This window comes from Rana temporaria, chromosome 3 (genome assembly GCF_905171775.1).
Source record: "Rana temporaria chromosome 3, aRanTem1.1, whole genome shotgun sequence".
Taxonomy (NCBI): Eukaryota; Metazoa; Chordata; class Amphibia; order Anura; family Ranidae; genus Rana; species Rana temporaria.
In genome coordinates, this window is record NC_053491.1 from 453,168,717 (window position 1) to 453,190,586 (window position 21,870).

The 21,870-nt window shown below is 44.0% G+C and overlaps 1 protein-coding gene across 3 annotated transcripts in view; it reads left to right on the top strand.

Moving 5' to 3' along the window:
• Positions 1–1,020: 1,020 nt before the first annotated feature.
• The window catches only part of LOC120933444, a 74,829-nt gene continuing 53,979 nt past the window's right edge, over positions 1,021–21,870 (top strand). For all 3 annotated transcript variants that reach the window (XM_040346662.1, XM_040346664.1, XM_040346663.1), the window contains exons 1-2: positions 1,021–1,117; positions 2,994–3,140. In XM_040346662.1, coding sequence (XP_040202596.1) covers positions 3,083–3,140 — 58 coding nt within the window. In that variant the 5' untranslated portion in view covers positions 1,021–1,117; positions 2,994–3,082. The remainder of the gene's footprint in view (positions 1,118–2,993; positions 3,141–21,870) is intronic.

A 21,870-nucleotide genomic window follows, 5' to 3' on the forward strand; every position in this document is an offset into this window, starting at 1 on the left:
TGACATCTGAAAACGCTTTGCTATCTTCTTATAGTCTTCTCCAGCTTTGTGAGCGTCAACTATTTTCAGTTTCAGTTTTATAGACAACTGCTTAGAAGAACTCATGGTGCTGATTGTTAGCAAGGTCAGATGAGTCTGGGCATTTAAAACCTTTGAGATTGACCTCACCTAGTCTTCCCAGACGATGATTGAGAACAATCCATGACACTGGCAGGTCTCAGCTTTGCAAAGGGGGCAGTGCATGCTATAATTTCTGCAGGGTGCCCAAACTTTTGCAGACGCCATTTTTTTGTTTTCTGTAATTTTGAAAGTGTAAATGATGGAAATAAAATCTAACTTTTTTTGACATATTATAAGAATGTCTAATCTGTAATTTGATGCCTTTTGGAGATTTTTCCATCTTTCCTTGGCTTCGTTATGCACATTAATACAAATTTTTACCTGGGGTGCCCAAACTTTCGATCCCCACTGTATATATATATATTTTTTTTTTTAAATCAGTATTTTTTTTTTAACAAAAAATAAAAACCGCAAAAAATAAAATACCAACAAAAGAAAGCTCTATTTGTGGGGAAAAAAATATTTGGGTACAGTGTTGTATGTCCACGCAATTGTCATTCAAAGGGCGTCAGCGCAGAAAGCTTAAAATTGGTCTGGGCAGGAGGGGGGGTTAAGTGCCCAGTAAGCAAGTGGTTAAGAACTGGGGTATTTAAACTTGTGATCAGGGTCATTTGGGTAGTTTCTGTTGTGATTATGATTCAAAAAGAGTAAACACAGTTGATTGATAATAAATGGCTTCAGCCAAACACTAACCATGAGTGAAAGAAATGTTTTTGTGTTATTCATATTCTCTGAAAAAAGGCCAAGAAATCATAAATTCTGTAATCTTATGAGCACAGCTGTTTAGGGTGAGAGACTGCTATGTGATCATACTGCTCTGTTCATTCCGTCATATGAAGGGGAACATAATTATATGTACTGTACATGGTGACGTGTGGTGGGAAAGTCCAAGGCAAAAGTGAAACCAAATCTTTTTTTATCAGGAAGAGAATGAAGACTGACTAATGTGTGGACAGTTCTCAACAAGCCGAGAGAGGAGAGGAGCTCAGAGACAGAGGTAAGGAGGGGGGCTGAGAGGGAGAGAAACCGAGAGAGACGGGGACATAGAGACAGAGAGAGACTGGGACATAGAGACAGAGAGAGACTGGGACATAGAGACAGAGAGAGACTGGGACATAGAGACAGAGAGAGACTGGGACATAGAGACAGAGAGAGACTGGGACATAGAGACAGAGAGAGACTGGGACATAGAGACAGAGAGAGACTGGGACATAGAGACAGAGAGAGACTGGGACATAGAGACAGAGAGAGACTGGGACATAGAGACAGAGAGAGACTGGGACATAGACGGAGAGAGACTGGGACATAGACAGAGAGAGACTGGGACATAGAGACAGAGAGAGACTGGGACATAGAGACAGAGAGAGACTGGGACATAGACGGAGAGAGACTGGGACATAGACGGAGAGAGACTGGGACATAGACGGAGAGAGACTGAGAGAGAGAGACTGAGAGGGAGAGAGAAAGACTGAGAGGGAAACACGAGGACATGAAAGAGAGGGAGAGAAAAATTAGGGATTAAAACACGAGAGAAAGAGGGAGCCTGAAAAAATAGAAACATGAGAGAGAGAGACACACACACAAGAGAAAGAGATAGAGAGAGGGACATGAAAGGGAAACATGAGATAGAGAGAAACGAGAGAGAAACATGAGATAGAGAGACATGAGAGAGAGAGAGAGAGAGAGAGAGAAGCATGAGATAGAGCAACACGAGAGAGAGAAACAGGAGAGAGAGAGAGAGAAACACAACATAGAGAGAGATATATGGGAGAGAGAAATGAGAGAGAATCATAAGATAGAGAGACACGAGAGAGAGAGAATCATGAGATAGAGAGACACGAGAGAGAGAATGATGAGATAGAGAGACACGAGAGAGAGAATCATGAGATTGAGAGACACGAGAGAGAGAATCATGAGATAGAGAGACACGAGAGAGAGAGAGAATCATGATCTAGAGAGACACGAGAGAGAAACATGAGATAGAGAGACACGAGAGAGAGAGAGAGAGAATCATGAGATAGAGAGACACGAGAGAGAAACATGATCTAGAGAGACACGAGAGAGAGAGAGAGAGAATCATGAGATAGAGAGACACGAGAGAGAAACATGAGATAGAGAGACACGAGAGAGAATCATGATCTAGAGAGACACGAGAGAGAGAGAAACATGAGATAGAGAGACACGAGAGAGAATCATGATCTAGAGAGACACGAGAGAGAGAGAATCATGAGCTAGAGAGACACGAGAGAGAGAGAGAGAATCATGAGCTAGAGAGACACGAGAGAGAGAGAATCATGAGGTAGAGAGACACGAGAGAGAGAATCATGAGATAGAGAGACACGAGAGAGAGAGAATCATGAGATAGAGAGACACGAGAGAGAGAGAATCATGAGATAGAGAGACACGAGAGAGAGAGAGAGAGAGAGAGAGAGAGAGAATCATGAGATAGAGAGACACTAGAGAGAGAAAATCATGAGCTAGAGAGACACACGAGAGAGATAAACATAGGAGAGAGAGAATGAGGGGGACTGAGAGAGAGAGAGAAACACAACACAGAGAGAGAGATACATGAGAGAGAGAGAGAGAGAGAGAGCTGAGAGAGAAACGAGGGGCAGAGAGGACTGAGAGAGAGAGAGAGAGAGAGAGAGAGAGAAACAGTAGCAAGAGACCTAGAGAGAGAGACTAGAGAGAGAGAGAGATAGATGGGAAAAAGAGACTGAAAAAGATAGAGGGGAAGAGTGAGAGAGTTATAAGTAACATGAGGGAGAAGCGGGAGCCACAGAGAAAGTGTCATGGGAAAAGGGACAAACAACCAAGAATCTTCAAAAAGTTCATATATCTGATATAAGTATCTCTGGACTTCCTTACTACAGAGTTCCACACAGCGGGCTATCTAGAGGCATGTGACACTGGAATATACCCATATTGTGTACATTTAGTGTACAGTGGATGGTGTACTACCATGAGGATTCCACCTCCGGTCCTGCTGTTCCTGGCACTGGTGCTGATTCCAGACCCCGGTATGTAATTGGCTGATCATAGACTCTGTGTATGGTCATGTATAATTTTTATAGAAATGATTTGTAATACAGATTTTAATAGTGACAATGATACAGTGCAATCATGTTCCCAGAACATAGCACGTGCATATGTGTGTATAATCATTATAAATGTTTATATATATTTATTTTTTGTGTAGAGGGAACCTAAAAAAATTTTTAGTTACTAAAAACTTTCTTTGATGAGTTTGGTGTGGAGCAGTTTTCATTTTGATGTCAAAGTTCAATTTAGTTTTAGTCATAATCTTTTGACTAAAATGCAGTTTTAGTTGCATTGTAGTTATCTGAATCGTTTTAGTTTCAGGTGTATTTTAGTCATTTTAATTGTTTTAGTGTTAGTTGTATTTTAGTCATCTGAATCGTTTTAGTTTTAGTTGTATTTTAGTTATCTGAATTCATAGTTTCATAGTAGGTAAGGTTGAATAAAGACAAAAGCCCATCCAATTTTAAGAATTGTTTTAGTTTTTGTCATGTTTTAGTCGACTAAAGTCGAATGTGTTTAGTTAAATTGTAATGCATTATTTAAGCAGAATTGCCGAACTCATTATATACTTCTGGAATAAAAATCTAACGACATATTATTATTTATGGTATTAAGGTTTGAACATGCATTACAGACACAGATTTAGATGTTGTAATTTATAACGTCTTTATAAATAAAACCAAGTTTCATAAATAAAGCGAAAACTTTGCATATTAAGAAACATAAGTGCATTTTTAAAATATAAGAAAGAAAAAAAAACTGTAAACTCCATTGGCTGTAATCCCATTGAACAAATTACCGGAATATATTACCAACATTAAGTATTAAGAAAAAAAAAATAAGAAAATCCCTTTTCTGTATTTTTTCTTAATTTTTTTCTCTTTCAACAGCTTAGTTAGTAGATGCCCCCTTCTTATTCTTATGTGGTAGTGCAATGTTAATTTTGATGTAAAATTTCGATTTAGTTTAGTTTTGGTCAAAGACTTTGGGGCAGATCCACAAAGATCTGCCCTGGCGCATCGTATATGAGATATGCTACGCCGCCGTACCTTACCTGGCTTTATTTCGAATCCAGGAAGATTTTGCGCCGTAAGTTACGGCGGCGTAGTGTATCTCAAGCGGCGCAACGGCGCGGAATTCAAATCGGCGATTAGGGGGCATGTTTCATTTAAATGAAGCGCGTCCCCTCACCGAATGAACTGCGCATGCGCCGTCCCTAAATTTCCCGCTAAATGACGTCGCAAGGACGTCATTTTTTTTAACATAGACGTGAATTACGTCCATCCCGATTCACGGACGACTTACGCAAAAAAATAAATAAAAATCAAATTAAACGCGGGAACGACGGCCATACTTAACATGGCAAGTCTAACTATACGCGATGAAATACCAGCTTTAACTATACGCCGGAAAAAGCCGACTAGAGACGACGTAAAGGAATGCGCCGGCCGCTCGTAGGTTCGTGGATCGTCGGAAATAGCTAATTTGCATACCCGAAGCGGAAAACAACGTGAACGCCACCCAGCGGACGCCGAAGTATTGCATCTTGGATCCGATGGCGTACGAAGACGTACACCTGTCGGATCTAACCCAGATGCCGTCGTATCTTGTTTTGAGGATTCAAAACAACGATACGACGCTGGAAATTTGAAAGTACGCCGGCGTATCAGTAGATATACCGGTGTACTCGCTCTGTGGATCTGCCCCTTTGACTAGAATTCCATTTTAGTTTTAGTCGTATTCTAGTCACCTGAATTGTTTTAGTTTAAGTGGTATTTTAGTCAATTAAAATAGTGTTACTTTCATCAATGAAATTAACACTGCTGTGAAGGAGTTTGAGTGGCCTTCAACCGATCCCTGACCTCAACCCTACTGAACTACTTTGGGATAAATTGGAAAGCATATTGTGAGCCAGTGTAATCGGCGCCTGGCGCCGTAATGCGTTCCACGCTGGACCGCAACGCGGCGACCACGCGATGATGTCATCGCCCGGTGCCGCGTGCGTTCCAGCCTGGAACGGGGAAGTGCCCAGCACCATTTGCGCTCTATTCGGCACACATGCCTCTCAGCCTTAAATAGAACAGCATGTTATACACACGCTGTTCTATTATTGTCAGCCGTAGCTGGCCCGCTACAAACTACTGGCACCATCGATCCCCATGCTATAGAACATGCCTTGCTTGACTCTGTGGCCATCTAGATAATGCCTTCACTGCATTCATGCTGCCTTTGCTGGGGACATCCTAAAGATACCTTCATTCCAGTGGCGGTTCGTCCATAGAGGGCGCTGGAGTGCTGCCCCCTCTGGCTCTCACCGCCACTGAGTCTAATAACATAGATTCATGCATTGCACGAATCTATGTTATTGTCGCTGCTGCACTGTTCTATTCAGATGGCCAGACATGAGGCCATGAAGTTGACCTCCTTCTTACCTGCAGTTGACTTCGGTCTAATCTGAAGTTGGCCTCCTTCTGACCTGGAGTTGACTTCATTCTAATCTGAAGTTGGCCTCCTTCTGACCTGGAGTTGACTTCGGTCTAATCTGAAGTTGGCCTCCTTCTGACCTGGAGTTGACTTCGGTCTAATCTGAAGTTGGCCTCCTTCTGACTCATAATGGACTTTTGTGTGATCTACAGTTGACCTCCTGATTTACAGTTGACTTCGGTCTAATCTGAAGTTGACCTCTTTCTGACCTATAGTGGACTTTCACGTTATCTACAGTTGACCTCCTTATGACCTGCAGTTGACTTCCATTTAATATGCTTCAAGCAGATATTGCACTCCCGTAGACTTGCATTGGTATGCAAAAACCTTGTTAACCTGTTGAAACAGGTTCTAATGGCTTATGTTTGTTTTTATCACAGTTTATTGTTTACTTTTAGGATTACGGCATCAGGGTATGTGGTTGTACTTTTAGTGATCATCCTGTTTAACCCATATGCTTCCCATATGTTTAGTTTGTAAAAAGTTCTACCAAACCTAGGTACTTCCAGTTTCCTCCCACACTCCAAAGACATGCTGGTAGGTTAATTGGCGTTAGTTATGTGAGTTCGGGACCTTAGATTTTATTCGCTTTGAGGGCGGGGACTGATGTGAATGTACACTATGGCCCAGATTCACAAAGGAGATACGACGGAGTATCTCAGATACTCCGTCGTATCTCTCAGAGTATCTATGCGACTGATTCATAGAATCAGTTACGCATAGATAGCCCTAAGATCCGACAGGTGTAATTGTTTTACACTGTCGGATCTTAGGATGCAATACCGTGGCCGCCGCTGGGGGGAGTTCGCGTCGTAAACCAGCGTCGGGTATGCAAATTAGGAGTTACGGCAATCCACGACGGTTTTTCGCGTTCGCTACGTCGCTGCTAGTCTAGTTTCCTGTCGCAAGGTTAGTCGTCGTTTTTGGTGCCCTAACTTTACACAGCACACGTATGTGCTGTATGAAGTATGGCCATCCTTCCTGCATCGAAATGTAAAAATGTTCCCTTCTTGCGTAAGACGTCCGGGAATACGGAAGTACGCTACGCACGTCGCCGTTCGAAAAAATGACGTCACTTCACGCAAAGCACGGCGGGAAATTCAAAAGGGAGCATGCGCAGTAGGTTCGGCGCCTAATTTAAATGGCACACGCCCCTTTGAATTACACGGGCTTACGCCGGAGGCCGCCGGCGTAGGTTTTCATTGCAAGTGCTTTGTGAATCAGGCACTTGCGATGAAAACTTGCGGCGGTGTAACGTATCTACGATACGTTACGCCACCGCACTTCAACAAGAATCTGGCCCTATATTTGTAAAGCGCAGCATAAATTGACAATGCTATAGAAGCACTTTACTTGGACTTTTTCACTAGTTTGGATATATTGCATCATTGGTATTTTGTACACTTTACATTTTATCTTACCTATATACATAAATATAGAATTACAATTACTGCTGATTTCTACAGTCCCTGGCAGTTGAAAATGCAATAGGATGAATACAAATACCCTAGCTTAATAATTCATGCCAATTCAAACCAACTTCAAAAATCCCTGGTAAATCTAAAATATAAAAATGCACAAATAATATTAATAATACTAACAGAATGTAAGTAAAAAAATTGTGTCTATTTTGCAAAAAAAACTTCTGTATATACCACAGAGGATACCGGGTATTTTTTTTTTAATACTTTATTAATCCAAAAGGGTCATTTAAAAAAGAGTTCACAACTGTCATTATATCCTTTCTTTTGCCATAATGTTTTACATTCATTATCAGTTGTCCAGCAAGGGGTCCAGTCATGATGTGGGGTACCTGTTCTTCATAGTGAAAGGGTCAATGAACATTCTGTGCCCTGCCAAAAAAAAAAAAAAATGCTACAAATGAGCAATGATTTGTATTCTTGTAGACATTTTTGTCGAGTTGTAAATTAGACAATGTTTTTGTGTAGATTGCTGTAGGGTATGTCACTGTGCAATGTAGACAAGGCAGGACTTGTTCAAGTACAATACCACACAGGCAGGTTTTACTTAAAGCGGAGGTTCACCGGTAAAATCCTGTTTTTACCCTTAGATGGATTGCTCATTTAGTCTAGGGGAATCGGCTAGTTGTTTTAAAATCCGAGCATTACTTACCGTTGTAGAGGGCGATCTTCTCCGCTACTTCCGGGTATGGGTCTTCGGGACTGGGCGTTCCTTCTTGATTGACAGTCTTCCGACAGGCTTCCGAAAGGCTTCCGACGGTCGCATCCATCGCGTCACGATTTTCCGAAAGTAGCCGAACGTCGGTGCGCAGGCGCAGTATAGAGCCACGCCAACGTTCGGCTTCTTTCGGGCTACTAGTGACGCGATGGATGCGACTGTCGGAAGCCTTTCGGAAGCCTGTCGGAAGACTGTCAATCAAGAAGGAACGCCCAGTCCCGAAGACCCATACCCGGAAGTGGCGGAGAAGATCGCCCTCTACAACGGTAAGTAATGCTCGGATTTTAAAACAACTAGCCGATTCCCCTAGACTAAATGAGCATCCATCTAAGGGTAAAAGAGCAAAAAACATCATTTATCGGTGAACTCCCGCTTTAAATTGCCAAACAAGGACCACCAAACATATACACTGTGTACAGTATATATATATGACATGTTGCTGCAGCACATTCCTATTCTTTAGCCCCCCCCGTTCTCACTGGTGTGGCTTTAAAATATCGATACTTCAGCGTGATTTCAAAGCCACACATCAGAGCAATTTGCACTGCAGATTTCTTTCTTTTCTTTTTATTTATCTTTATTTTTATCAAGGAAGTATGCAGAATGCACAAAACTCTGTGGGCACGATCCTGCGATGGTTTCCCCCAGCTTGAAGCGGCTCTTCATTGGAGATTGATAGCAGCGCAGCCATTGGCTCCCGCTGCTGTCAATCAAATCAATGACGTGGCACACCGGGGGGCGGGGATGAGTGATGCACTTGGCGGCTATGGCCGCCACTGTATCACACGGGAGCGCGCCCGCATGCTAAACCTCTTGGGAGAGTGCTTCCCAGAAGAAGGTTAGCTCCTGTGGGGAGGAGCTCAGACGGCCCCCGAGCATCCCTATGCAAAACGAACTGCACAGTGGAGGTAAGTACGGTATGTTTGTTGTTTTTATTTATTTTTTAAAAACCTTTACAACCCCTTTAAATGCTTGCTGTACAGTCCGAGTGATTCAGCCATTTATGCCAGTGCCTCCAGAAGGGTGCACGTTTACTGTTTTTAACTGCAAACATCAGCTCATATTGTGTGCTAGTGTTCAGGTATTGAAGAAACCGAGAACGATTAGTAGTTTCAAGGCAGCCGCTATCGTTCTTCTGGCTGCTATGATGCCACGTACGGGGAGAAGGGTTTGTGTTGAGGCCCAAGATTAGTGGTGTAGTAGGAGGAGTGCTGTTGCAGGGTTGCCTTCCACATGGACTGTTAAAACAGAGAATTGAAAGTTGAAGACATAGGGCCAGATTCACATAGAAATACGTTACGCTGCGGCGGCGTAACGTATCCCATTTACGTTACACCGCTGCAAGTTTACAGCGTAAGTGCTTGATTCACAAAGCACTTACCTGTAAACTTGCGGCGGCGTAGCGTAAATCCGCCCGGCGCAAGCCCGCCTAATTCAAATGGGGCGGGGACCATTTAAATTAGGCGCGTTCCCGCGCCGAACGTACTGCGCATGCTCCGTCCCTAAAATTTCCCGACGTGCATTGCGCTAAATGACGTCGCAAGGACGTCATTGGTTTTGACGTTAACGTAAATGGAGTCCAGCGCCATTCGGGACGACTTACGCAAATGACGTGAAATTTTAAAATTGGACGCGGGAACGACGGCCATACTTAACATTGGTTAGTCCACCTAGAGAGCATGCTTAGTTTTACGCGACGTATCTCTACGGAAACTACGTAAATTTAGAGCGACGGGCAGTATATACGGTAGCTAAAAACATACAAGCAACCCACCAAATGATTGAGCTCTGGCGTTTCCAGTGTCAGATCTGTTAATATTTAAAAAAAAAAAAAGGACATTTTAGACAATTGTGCACTTCCAACATTAAGAATACAGTTTGGTGAAGGCCTTTATCTGTTCCAGTACGGCCGTGCCCCTGTGCACAAGGCCAGCTCCATAAAGACACAGTTTCATTAGCTCGGTATAGAGGATCTTGAGTGGCCTACAGTCCCGGCCTCAACCCTACTGAACACCTTTGGGAATAACTGGAACATCAGTTGTGAGCCACGTCTCCTTGTTCCTTATCTTTAGAAGATCTCACAAATGTTCTTTTTGTTGAATGAGCCCAAATTTCCCCAGGCATGCTCCAAAAGTACATGGAAAGCCTTTCAAGAAGAGCAGAGGATGTTTTGGACTTCTCCTGTAATCACTGGGATAGACCTCACCTCTACACTTCTAGTACCTCCCTACTGGTGATGTCTACTGCTGGCAGTGAAGGCAGTAGACATCACCAGTAGGGAGGTACTAGAAGGGTAGAGGAGTGGCGCTCAACTGCAGCGGCAATGCAGAGGCAGAGGAAGTCATGGAGAACAGGGTTCCTCTATGGTTTCTTGAGTCACTGGGGCAGCGATCCTATTGGATGCTGGCCACCTATGTGACTCTAGTGGTGTGGCAGTCTATTTAAGGTCCTGACCTTTGGGTTTGGCGTGCTCTTTACAAATGGGTAGACAACCCTGCTCTGCCGATATACACGTATGTGTGTAATACCGTAATCAGGGCTTTTTTTTCTCAGAAAATAGGTGCAGGAACTCAACCACGACCCTCCTCCCCCCACGCACACACCCTCCAAACCAATTATCCAACCTCCATCAAATGGTGTGGTCAAATTTAATTTATAGTGGAAGGGTCTTAAAGGGGTATTAAATACCAGGAGTGCATTACATACAGAGGTCTGAGTTGGGGGGGGTTTACACACAGAGTGCAGAGTTCAGGTGTGTGCTACGTACATTGTGTAGCGTTAAGGGGTGCTCTGCATACATAGTGCAGAGTTGCAGAGTTCAGGGGTGCACTTCGCCTTCTTCCAAGGCTGCTTACTTCTGCATCCCCCATCTACATCTGGCTTTTACCCCTCTTCAGCTCTGGCCTCTGCATGCAACCACCCTTCCACTGCCCCCATCTTCTCCCTCCCTCCTTAGAAGTTCCATCCTCTTCCACATGTCTTACTTGTGCTGCTGTATTAAGTTGAAGCACCCAGTCGGCTCTAGTACCTCCCCACACACTGTAGGTGGCTCTGCCTCTATCACTTGTAGGGGTTTTGGAGTCTGCACTGCACCCCAGGCACCTTCATCTCCCTTGTCCCCATCCTGCACTCAGTGGGAGCCGCTCAGGAGATCAGATCTGTGGGAGCTGTTGGGAAATAAGCTGTCATTGGTAAAAAGCCTAACTTCTTTTTTTTACAAGTGATAGTGGTGACTGGTGAGAAGGGAACAATAAACCTGAGGCAGAGGTGGTGGAACTGAGTTCCACCAAGTTCCAGCTGAAAAAAAAGCCCTGACCGTAATACAATAGGCTGTGCACACCAATGTATGTATATATATATTTTGTGCACCAGCTTGACATGTATATCTAGGAAATATTTTAAAAAGTCTAGTTCCTCTTTAAAACATGGGCAGAAATCAACAGAAGCACAGACTTCGGGAACATTGCCATGTGAATGCAACCTTCGAGATCCAGCCAGTCCTAGCAACCAGTGATGTCATCTCTAGTCTAGTTTTTCATTGGTTTTTATATATAACTCTGATTCATACCTGTCTGTACAGAAATTGGGGCAGCTGCTTATAGTCTAGCAAACATCACATTTCGTTGTTTTAATAATGCATGAGTTCTGATCTGCTTTTATATCACGCTACTTGACATGAGCTTGTAAGCAGCAAGAATAATCATTAACTCTAGGCACAATAATTAAATCGATATACAAGAGCTATTTTCATAGTTTCATAGTAGGTAAGGTTGGATAAAACCTGTGTAGTTGTATGTGTGTCAATGTTGATGATCATTCCCATATCCCTGTATGTTGTGTTCACTAAGATGCATGTCCAAGAATCTTTTAACAAAAAATCCGTACTCTCCGCTGACATCACCAATTGTGGAAGAGAATTCCGCATCCTTACCGCCCTAATGCCCCATACACACTATCGGAATTTCAGATGGAAAAAGTCAGACAGACTTTTTCCCATCGGAAATTCCAACCGTGTGTATGCCCCATTGGATTATCTCCATCGGAAATTCAGAGGAATTCCGTTGGTGTTTAGATAGAGAACATGTTCTCTTTTACTCCGATGGAATTCCGTCGGAATTCCGATGTGATTTTGGTCGGACAAAGGTCCGACCGTGTGTACAGGGCTTTACAGTGAAAAATCCCTTAAGGTTGAACTGCTTCTACTCCAACCTCATTGTGTGGCCCCGTGTCTTCCTACACTCCCTGAGACTGAATAGGTTTGAACACCATTGAGGTATTTGTATACCACTATCATATCTCCTCTCAAGCGTCTCTTCTCCAGGGAGAACAAATTGAGTGCTTGTGGTCGTTCCCCATAATTGAGGTCCTCCAATCCGCCTACTAATTTAGTTGCCGCTCTCTGTACTCTCTCCAGCTCCACCACATCCCTCATGAGCACTGGCAACCAGAACAGGATGGAATACTCATGTGGCTGAACCAGAGATTTATAAAGTGGAAGGATTCTCGTTTTTTTTCTCTAGAGTATATCCCTTTTTTATACAACCTAATATTCTGCCGGATTTGCTTGCTGCAGCTTGATATTCAGTCTGTCTTTTACCAGGACCCCCAGTTCTTTCTCCATCCTTGCTTACCCCAGAGGTTCTCCCCCTAGTGAGTAGTTTGCGTTTATAGGGCCAGATTCAGGTAGGGAGCGCGTAACTCTGTGCGGGCGTAGCGTATCCTATTTACGATACGCCTCCGCAACTTTGACAGGCAAGTGCATTATTCACAAAGCACTTGCTCTGTAAGTTGCGGCGGCGTAGCGTAAATTGGCCGGCGTAAGCCCGCCTAATTCAAATGTGTAAGATGTGGGCGTGTTTTATGTAAAATGACGCTTTTTACGAACAGCGCATGCGCCGTCCGTGAAAGTATCCCTCCCAGTGCGCATGCTCCAAATTAACCCGCAAAAAGCCAATGCTTTCGACGTGAACGTAAATTACGCACAGCCCTATTCGCGAACAACGTTATCGACGGAAAAATCGACGCTGGCCCGACGTCCATACTTAACATTGGCTGCGCCTCATATAGCAGGGGTAACTTTACGCCGGAAAAAGCCTAACGTAAACGACGTATCTGTACTGCGACGGCCGGGCGTACTTTCGTGAATAGGCGTATCTAGCTGATTTACATATTCTAGGCGTAAATCAGCATACATGCCCCTATCGGCCAGCGTAAATATGCAGTCAAGATACAACGGTGAAGGAGACTTACGCCAGTCGTATCTTAGCAACATTTAAGCGTATCTCAGTTTGAGCATACGCTTAAAGTTTCGACGGCGCGGATTTGGACTTACGACGGTGTATCTACTGATACGCCCGTCGTAAGTCTTTCTGAATCCGGGCCATATTCTTTTCATTTTTCAACATTAAACCTAATTTGCCATGTAGTTGTCCACCCCATTATTTTATTTAGCTCTTTTTTGTAAAGCTTCCACATTTGGCTGGAAAGTTATTGCCCTGCTAATTTTTGTGTTGTCTGCAAAAACTGAGATTAAATAAAAAAAGGATTTCCAAAAGACTTGGAAAAACACTGCGCTAAACTGAGTGGGGAAAAAAGTAAATGCTGCCAGTACCAAAAATTGTAGATACAAATTTAAAGAAAGTGTTTAAAAAATGAAATACAGCGCATAAACAAATAATTGAGTGAAGAAATTGATAATGACACCAACAAAAATATTAAATTAATAAGATAATTAGTTAATATCCAAAATAACCCCAATGAGAGGTTGTGTAGATTATGGAAATACAGAAATAGCATGTGAATACCAAAACTTTAAAAATGAAAATGATTACTGATAAGTAAGTGATTCATAAAAATCCAAAAAGTAAATTGCTTAGTGAATAAATACGTGATCCTAATAATACAATGGCGCAGGCCACATCCTACGCGTTTCGTCACAAGCGGACGTCGTCTGGGATTGGCGAACAGCGGGTAAGGAGACTACATCTCTAAATCACTCGGGTGCCTATCTGGTGGAAGGAAGTGTATTCTTTGATGTCACTCTATCTCTGAGAAAGAAGACCCTGGATTCATACATCCACATTTGGGATCTTGTTTTTTGGACTCTTTTCACCTACACACATCCCATTGTATTATTAGGATCACGTATTTATTCACTAAGCAATTTACTTTTTGGATTTTTATGAATCACTTATCAGTAATCTTTTTCATTTTTAAAGTTTTGGTATTCACATACTATTTCTGTATTTCCATAATCTACACAACCTCTCATTGAGGTTATTTTGGATATTAACTAATTATCTTATTAATTTAATATTTTTTTGGTGTCATTATCAATTTTTTCACTCAATTATTTGTTTATGCAATGTACTTCATATTTTAAACAAAAACTGAGATTGATCGATTTATGAAGAAATTTAACATAATTGGTCCCAGTACAGAACCTTGGGGTACCCCACTCACCACTCCTGAGTACACGTTATTTATCACCACCCTTTGGACGCGCCCCCTGTAACCAGTTTTCTATCCATGAAAAAACTTGATGGTCTATGTCTACAGACCTCGGTTTGTTGATTAAGCGTTTGTGGGGAACTGTATCGAATGCTTTTTCAAAATCCAGATACACAACATCCATAGCTTCCCCTATCTAGATGTCAGCTCACTTCAACAGATTGGTCTGGCAGGAACGACCCTTCGTAAACCCATGATGATTTCTGCTGATAATGCTGTTTTCATCAGCATATTATTGGATATCGTCCCTTATCATCCCCTCCAACAGTTTACATACTATTGATGTTAGGCTGACTGGTCTGTAGTTTCCCAGGAATATGTCTCTGCCCATTTTTGAATATTGGTACCAAGTGGGCTTTTCTCCAATCAGCTGGTATCATTCCTGTCAATAGGGTAGCACAGTGGTGTAGTGGTTAGCACTTTCACCTAGCAGCAAAAGGGTGGCTGGTTCAAATCCCGACCACGACACCATGTGCCTGGAGTTTGCATGTTCTCCCTGTGTCTGCGTGGGTTTCCTCCAGGTACTCCGGTTTCCTCTCACACTCCAAAGACATGCTGGTAGGTTAATTGGATCCTGTCCAAATTGGCCCTGTATATATGTGTGTATGACTCTGTGTCCTAAGAGTGTCGAGATCCTACAGGGTAAATGACCACACCAGCCAGGAAGACACTGGCTGCAAAAAGCGCATAGAGGCGATTCAGTTTGCATGTGTAGCACTATACAAGTCACTCATTCATTCATATGCTGGCCATAAAGATTAGGAACAATGGTCTGGCTATAACCTGACTGAGTTCTTTGAGGACTCTCGGATGTAAGCCATCCTGTCCTGGTGATTTATTTGTGTTTTTCTAGTCTTTTCAGGACAATGGCTTCTGTTAGCCACAAGGGTACATCCTGCAATGCCATACTAACAATGCAGTCATGGTCGGTTTACCCCTCCTTTTCCTGTGTAAAAAAGTAGAAAGCATTTAGTATAGTTGTCTTCTCTGTGTCATCTGTAACCATCCTCCCTTCATCATCTTTTATGTGGGCAATGTGCTCTGACCTCGCTTTTTTTACTGTTAATATATAAAAAAAAATTCTGCTGTGTTATTCATAATCTTTTTTAGCCTCCCTGATTGGGTCCTTATACTTTGTATTGTATTCCTTGTAGTGTTGAAGTGCTGACGATGACCCATCCCCTTTATATTTTCTAAAGGTCATATTTTTGTCTTTAATAAGACTTTTTACAGTTTAGCCACCCAGGTTTAACCTTTGCTCTTCTATATTTATTGCCATTGGAATGCACTGTGTGATATCTTTGTTTACTATGGCCCGGATTCACAAAGCACTTACGCCGACGTATCTATAGATACGCAGCGTAAGTGCAAAGATGCGCCGTCGTATCTGTGCGCCGGACTCAGAAACCAAGATACGCCTAAAAATAGGCTTCTTCCGACCGACGTAACTTGCCTACGCCGGCGTATCGTGGGCGCATATTTACGCTGGACGCCCCATTGATTTTCGATTCAAATATGCAAATGAGGGAAATACGGCGATTCACGAACGTACTTGCGGCCGGCGCATCATATACGCGGTTTGCGTAAGTCGTACGTCCGGTGTAAAGTTATGCAACCAATGCAAAGGTATGGACCTGGGAACACAGCCGTCGTATTTTACGTCGTTTACGTAGTACGTGAATATGGCTAGGCGTAGGTTACGTTAACGTCGTAGGCAGCGATTCGACGTATCTTAAGCAGTTGTTTCGACGTGATTCTGAGCATGCGCACTGGGAGGCATCCACGGGACGGCGCATGCACCGTAGGTTTTAAGTACTTGTATGGCGCTCGGCCCATCATTTGCATGGGGTCACGCCTCATTAGCATGGCTCACGCCCACTTCCACCTACGCTGGCTTATGCAGAGGAAACCCAGCGCAGTTTGGGAGGCGAGTGGAGGCAAGTGCTTTGTGAATACTGTGCTTGCCTCTCTGCGCTGCGTCGGCATAGCGTATATTCGATACGCTGCACCGGCATTAATATGCGCCGATGTATGTGAATTCGGGCCTATGTGTTCAGTGTTTCTAGGATTTGGTCCCAATTTATGTCTTGTGTTGAGTGCAGTTCAGAAAAGTTTGCTTGTTTGAAATTTAGTGTTTTTGTACTGCCTTTTTGCCTCCTTTTCCTATGGATTATGCTAAATGTGATCATCCTGTGATCCTGCCAAAGGATATGCATTTCTGTCCACCCTGTCTTGAGATTTACAAAGCTCTGTTGCATAGCACCTCCCCCTGTCTTGCAGGGCAGGAAATCTGATCCGTGTTAACCCTAATTCATTTTTTTCATCCCTTATCGGCTCCTTAACCTAGCTTTATTTTTATTTTTCTACTGTTTATATGTAAACTTAAACTTAAAAAAATTGCATTTGTTTGTTTGGGAACACTTAGGTAGATTCACAAAGAGTTAGGCCGGCTTATTAGTAGATAAGCCGACCTAACTCTGAATCTACGCCGCCGTATGTTTAAGCGTATGCTCAAACAGAGATACGCTTAAACATATCTAAGATAGGCCGGCTTGCGCCGTTCTATCTTAGATTGCAATGTTTCTGTTGGCCGCTAGATGGCGCTTCCATTGCGGCCGGCGTAGATTATGTAAATGAGGGGATACGCCGATTCACGAACGAACGCAAACGTACGCCAGGCCTACGCCGTCGAATTACGTTGTTTCCGTAAGGGATAGGCCGCCTAAAGTTAGAGCTATGCTCTAGTGGACTAGTAATGTTAAAGTATGGCCGCCGTTCCCGCCGCAAGGTTCGAATTTTTTACGTAGTTTGCGCAGGTCCTCCGCGAATCGGGAGTTACGTCGTTTACGTCCACGTCGAAATCAATAGGCCCGTACGGCGTACTTAGTCACAATGCGGCCTGGGAAATGTAGTCGCCCGGCGCATGCGCAGTGTAAAAAAAACGTCAAAAAACTTGAGGTCAAGCCTCATTTCCATACAACACGCCCCCCTCCAAGTCATTTGAATTAGGCGCCCTTACACCCGCCGCGTTTTAGGCTACGCCGCTGTAGATTAGCAGGTAAGTAGATTGAAAATCACTACTAGCCTAACTAATTTACGGCGGTGTAGCCTAAACAGGCTAGGCTAGGCCGTCCTAACGTTAGGCCAATGTATGTGAATCTACCTAACTGTATTTAAACTGCTTTGTGCCAGAAACATCATTTCATAAAAGGGACAAATCACAGAATAAAATGTAATTTTGGATTAGTTATAAAATACTGTAGTTCAATAAGGAACGGATATTTGTTATTACTATGTTCAGGGCCAATCCTAGGGTCACAGGCGCCTGGGTGCAGAAATATTTCTGGCACCCCCACATGGGCGTTGTCCTTTTACTAACTCCTCCCCTTTACAAATGTTTTTATGGCAATGACTCAACCACAGAGGTGCTCCCCCACAAAGTCTTCATTACCCTGGGATCCTTACATGATCTCCTAACAATAAACATAATACAGGAAGAGAAGCAGAGAACTTTATTGGGACCTGGAGGGGGGTCTCTCTGATGGACACAGAGAGGGATTCTGTTAGAGAGCCTGTTAGATGTTTGGCGCCCCCACCTCTGCAGGCGCCTGGGTGCAATGCACCCTGTGCACCCTGCCTAGGATCGGCCCTGACTATGTTAAAGAAAATAAAGGTTGCTTCTGTTTCCTCATGCCCGTTATGACCAAGTTATGATAATCCAACCTGATCCTTCATCTGCCTATTGGGAATGTAATGCTGTGTCCACACTGTACAGATCATGTCTGCTTCCTAAAGCACTGGCCAAAATGTGCTACTTGGGTGGCCCTGTCGCCCGTCATCTTTCAATTAGAAAAATTGAAGGAGAAAGGTGAAAGGTTATTGGCTGAACAGCAACTGCATCCAATCATGTTGATGTATTCTGACAGGTGCCTGCTAGGGCTGTCAGCGTACAATAGCCATGGCGGGAGATTCTGCCATCACTGCTGTATAATGTGGATGGAGGAATTCGTTAGACTATTGCAGGCTGAACAAATATAATTTATTTGTTTTTATACCCTACATATGTCTGCCTAACATAATAACCGTTGTGTATTCATCCAATAAGGGCGTTTTCACAAGCAATATGCAGGTTAACACAACTTTACGTGTTGAAGCTCGGTGGGTTAGGAATCCCGTTCCGTTTACATGGACTGTCAATGCGTCTCAGAGGACAAAACTAAATAGGCCCTGAACTATTTTTATTCTCTTTTTCGTCTGTATACTGTGCTGCACAGGGCTTTTTTTCTCAGACAATAGGTGCAGGAACTCCCCTTTCCCGAGTCACTTGTTTTCTCCGCCCCTACCCACCTCCGAGCAACGTCCCTTGGTTCCATCTCCTACCCACCTCCCAGTACTGCCCCTTTTAGACAATACAGAACCAAGTATTTTGTTGTGCTAAGTAATTTGTATGGAATTTGGTTTCCCCTTCAGCCAGCAACAATAGATCCTCCTAACTATGTACCACCCACAGCAAAATCCCCCCCCCCCCCCCAGCAACAATAGACTCCCGGCAGCATCAACAGATCTCCGCACAGCCAGCATTAATAGACTCTCTGGCAGCCATCAACCATAGACCCCTCCCCCAACAATAGATCTCCTTCAGCAACAACTGACCCCCCCAGCAACAATAGGTCCCCCACCAGCAACACTAGACCTCCTCAGCAACACTAGACCCCCCTGCAAAAATAGATCCCCTCCAGCTAGAATAGATCCGCCAGCAGTGAGCATCAATACCCTGCAGCACATCCCAGCACCCCTTGACATTACATACAGTCAGTCCAGAAGGTGCCAGAACTGCGTTCCCCCCCGTTCCCCTGTTCCTGCTGAAAAAAAGCCCTGGTGCTGTACCTTCTCACTGCCGCATTTTGTACACTGCACTGTACACTGCGTATTCCACACCACTTCCTCCTATAAACTGTACATTCCCTATTCCACATCTCCCCATTCTGTACACTGCGCTGTACATTCCCTATTCCACACCCCCTCATTATGTACACTGCGCTGTACATTCCCTATTCCACACCCCCTCATTATGTACACTGCGCTGTACATTCCCTATTCCACACCCCCTTATTCTGTACACTGCACTGTACATTCCCTTTCCAACACTCCCTCTATTTGTTTACGGCACTGTACATTCCCTATTCCTTTCCAACCGATTCTGTACACTGTACTGTACATTCCCTATTCCATACCACCTCCTTTTGTACACTGCACTGTACATTCCCTATTCCACACCTCCTTCTGTACTGGGAAATAACATTTGTATCTGTACAAAACAAATAGCAAGACTCTGACACATCCAGTTACTGGATTACTAATTAACAGAATAGGTCTGACTTGTCTATTTAGGAATGTGAATTTGTGTTATCAAGTTATTTTATTATTTAAGGGTATTTTCGCTTCTACCGAAAAGGTGACATTCTCCTACAGCCAGGGAGCAACGTCCACCACTCTGTCCAAACCCCAAAAGAAATGCGTCCTGAAGACACAACATAAAGTGTGATGGGATCTCTCCAAAGTGAGTGGCCGGACCCTCTCAGATGGTGGTCACTGGAATGGGTGTCCCCATTAAATGTTTCCCCCCTCACTTCCTATTTTGGTGACAACTGTAAGATATTGGGGTTCCCATAAATTATTGTCCCAGTGACTGTGGTCACCAGGACAAATATAGAGGGACAACAATAAAATCCAGACAGAGATTCTAACCCCCTTTCCATGACATTTGCCCCCTAAAAATAGTTTAGCTAGATTCAGGTAGAGTTAGGTCGGCGTATCAGTAGATACGCCGACCTAACTCAGAATCTGCGCCGACTTATGTTTAAGTGTATTCTCAAACAGAGATACGCTTAAACATATCTAAGATACGACGGCTTGCGCCGTCCTATCTTAGATTGCAATATTTAGGCTGGCCGCTAGGTGGCGCTTCCATTGCGGTCGGCATAGAATATGTAAATCACTAGATACGCCTATTCACGAATGTACGCCCGGCCGCCGCAGTACATTTACGCCGTTTACGTAACGCATTAGCAGGCCTGAAGTTATTCCATCAAATAGATAGTAATGTTAAAGTATGGCCGCCGTTCCCGCTTCGAAATGCGAAATTTTTACGTCGTTTGCGTAAGTCGTCCGCGAAAATGGATTTACGTTGTTTACGTCCACGTCAAAATCAATAGGCCTCAATAGGACTTAGCCGCAATGCACACTGGGAAATGTAGGCACCTGGCCCATGCGCAGTTAAAAAAAGCGTCAATCACGTTGGGTCAAGCCTTATTATCATAAAACACGCCCCCCTCAGACAAATTTGAATTAGGCGCCCTTACGCCCGCCTGCTTTAGGCTACGCCGCCGTAACTTAGCAAGCAAATACTTTGAGAATCAAGTACTTGCCTCGCTAACTTACGGCGGCGTAGCCTAAACACGCTAAGCTGCGCCGCCGCAAAGTTAAGGCAATCTTGCTGAATCTAGCTACGTTGTGTCTACTGATGCACTTTAACCTGTTCCTGCTGTGGCTGCTGGGCAGTTGGGCTTTAACACTGAGCGGACACATATATGGGAAGGTTGGGGAAAGAGGAAGGATAGCAATGGACCTGTAGGTTTATTTTTCTGGTTATGTTATCTTAAGGTATTAATGTTGGTGTAAATGATTCCGGGCAAGCGGCTTCTACACCCCAGAGGATCTCCAGCCTCCTTGGCTTATAGAGTAATGTAAGAAAGGGTTGAAATGTAGGCGCCACACCACTGCTAAGAGGTTCAGATACAACTTTATTCCATTAAAGGTCAGGGGTACAATGCAAGAAATGTCCAACGTGTTTCGTGCCCCCTTCATCAGGGCTTGACTGCCAACCAAGTGAACAAACCAGAAGTGACAATGGTATTTATTCCAGTGTGAGTTGAAAGCACAGGTGTTTGGGAGCCTCCGATCATGTGACCACTGTGACAGCCAAAAAAAAGATCTGTCTGCACCTCTTGCCATTTTGATCCTCTTACATAGTTACATAGTAGGTGAGGTTGAAAAAAAGACACAAGACCATCAAGTCCAACCTATGTGTGTGATTATATGTCAGTATTACATTGTATATCCCTGTATGTTGTGGTAGTTCAGGTGCATATCTAATAGTTTCTTGAAACCATCGATGCCCCCCGCTGAGACCAACGCCTGTGGAAGGGAATTCCACATCCTTGCCGCTCTTACAGTAAAGAACCCTCTACGTAGTTTAAGGTTAAACCTCTTTTCTTCTAATTTTAATGAGTGGCCACGTGTCTTGTCAAACTCCCTTCTGGGAGGGATGCTGGGAGGGATGCTGGGAGGGATGCTGGGAGGGATGCTGGGGGGGATGCTGGGGGGGGGATGCTGGGGGGGATGCTGGGAGGGATGCTGGGGGGGATGCTGGGAGGGATGCTGGGGGGGATGCTGGGAGGGATGCTGGGGGGATGCTGGGGGGGATGCTGGGAGGGATGCTGGGAGTGATGCTGG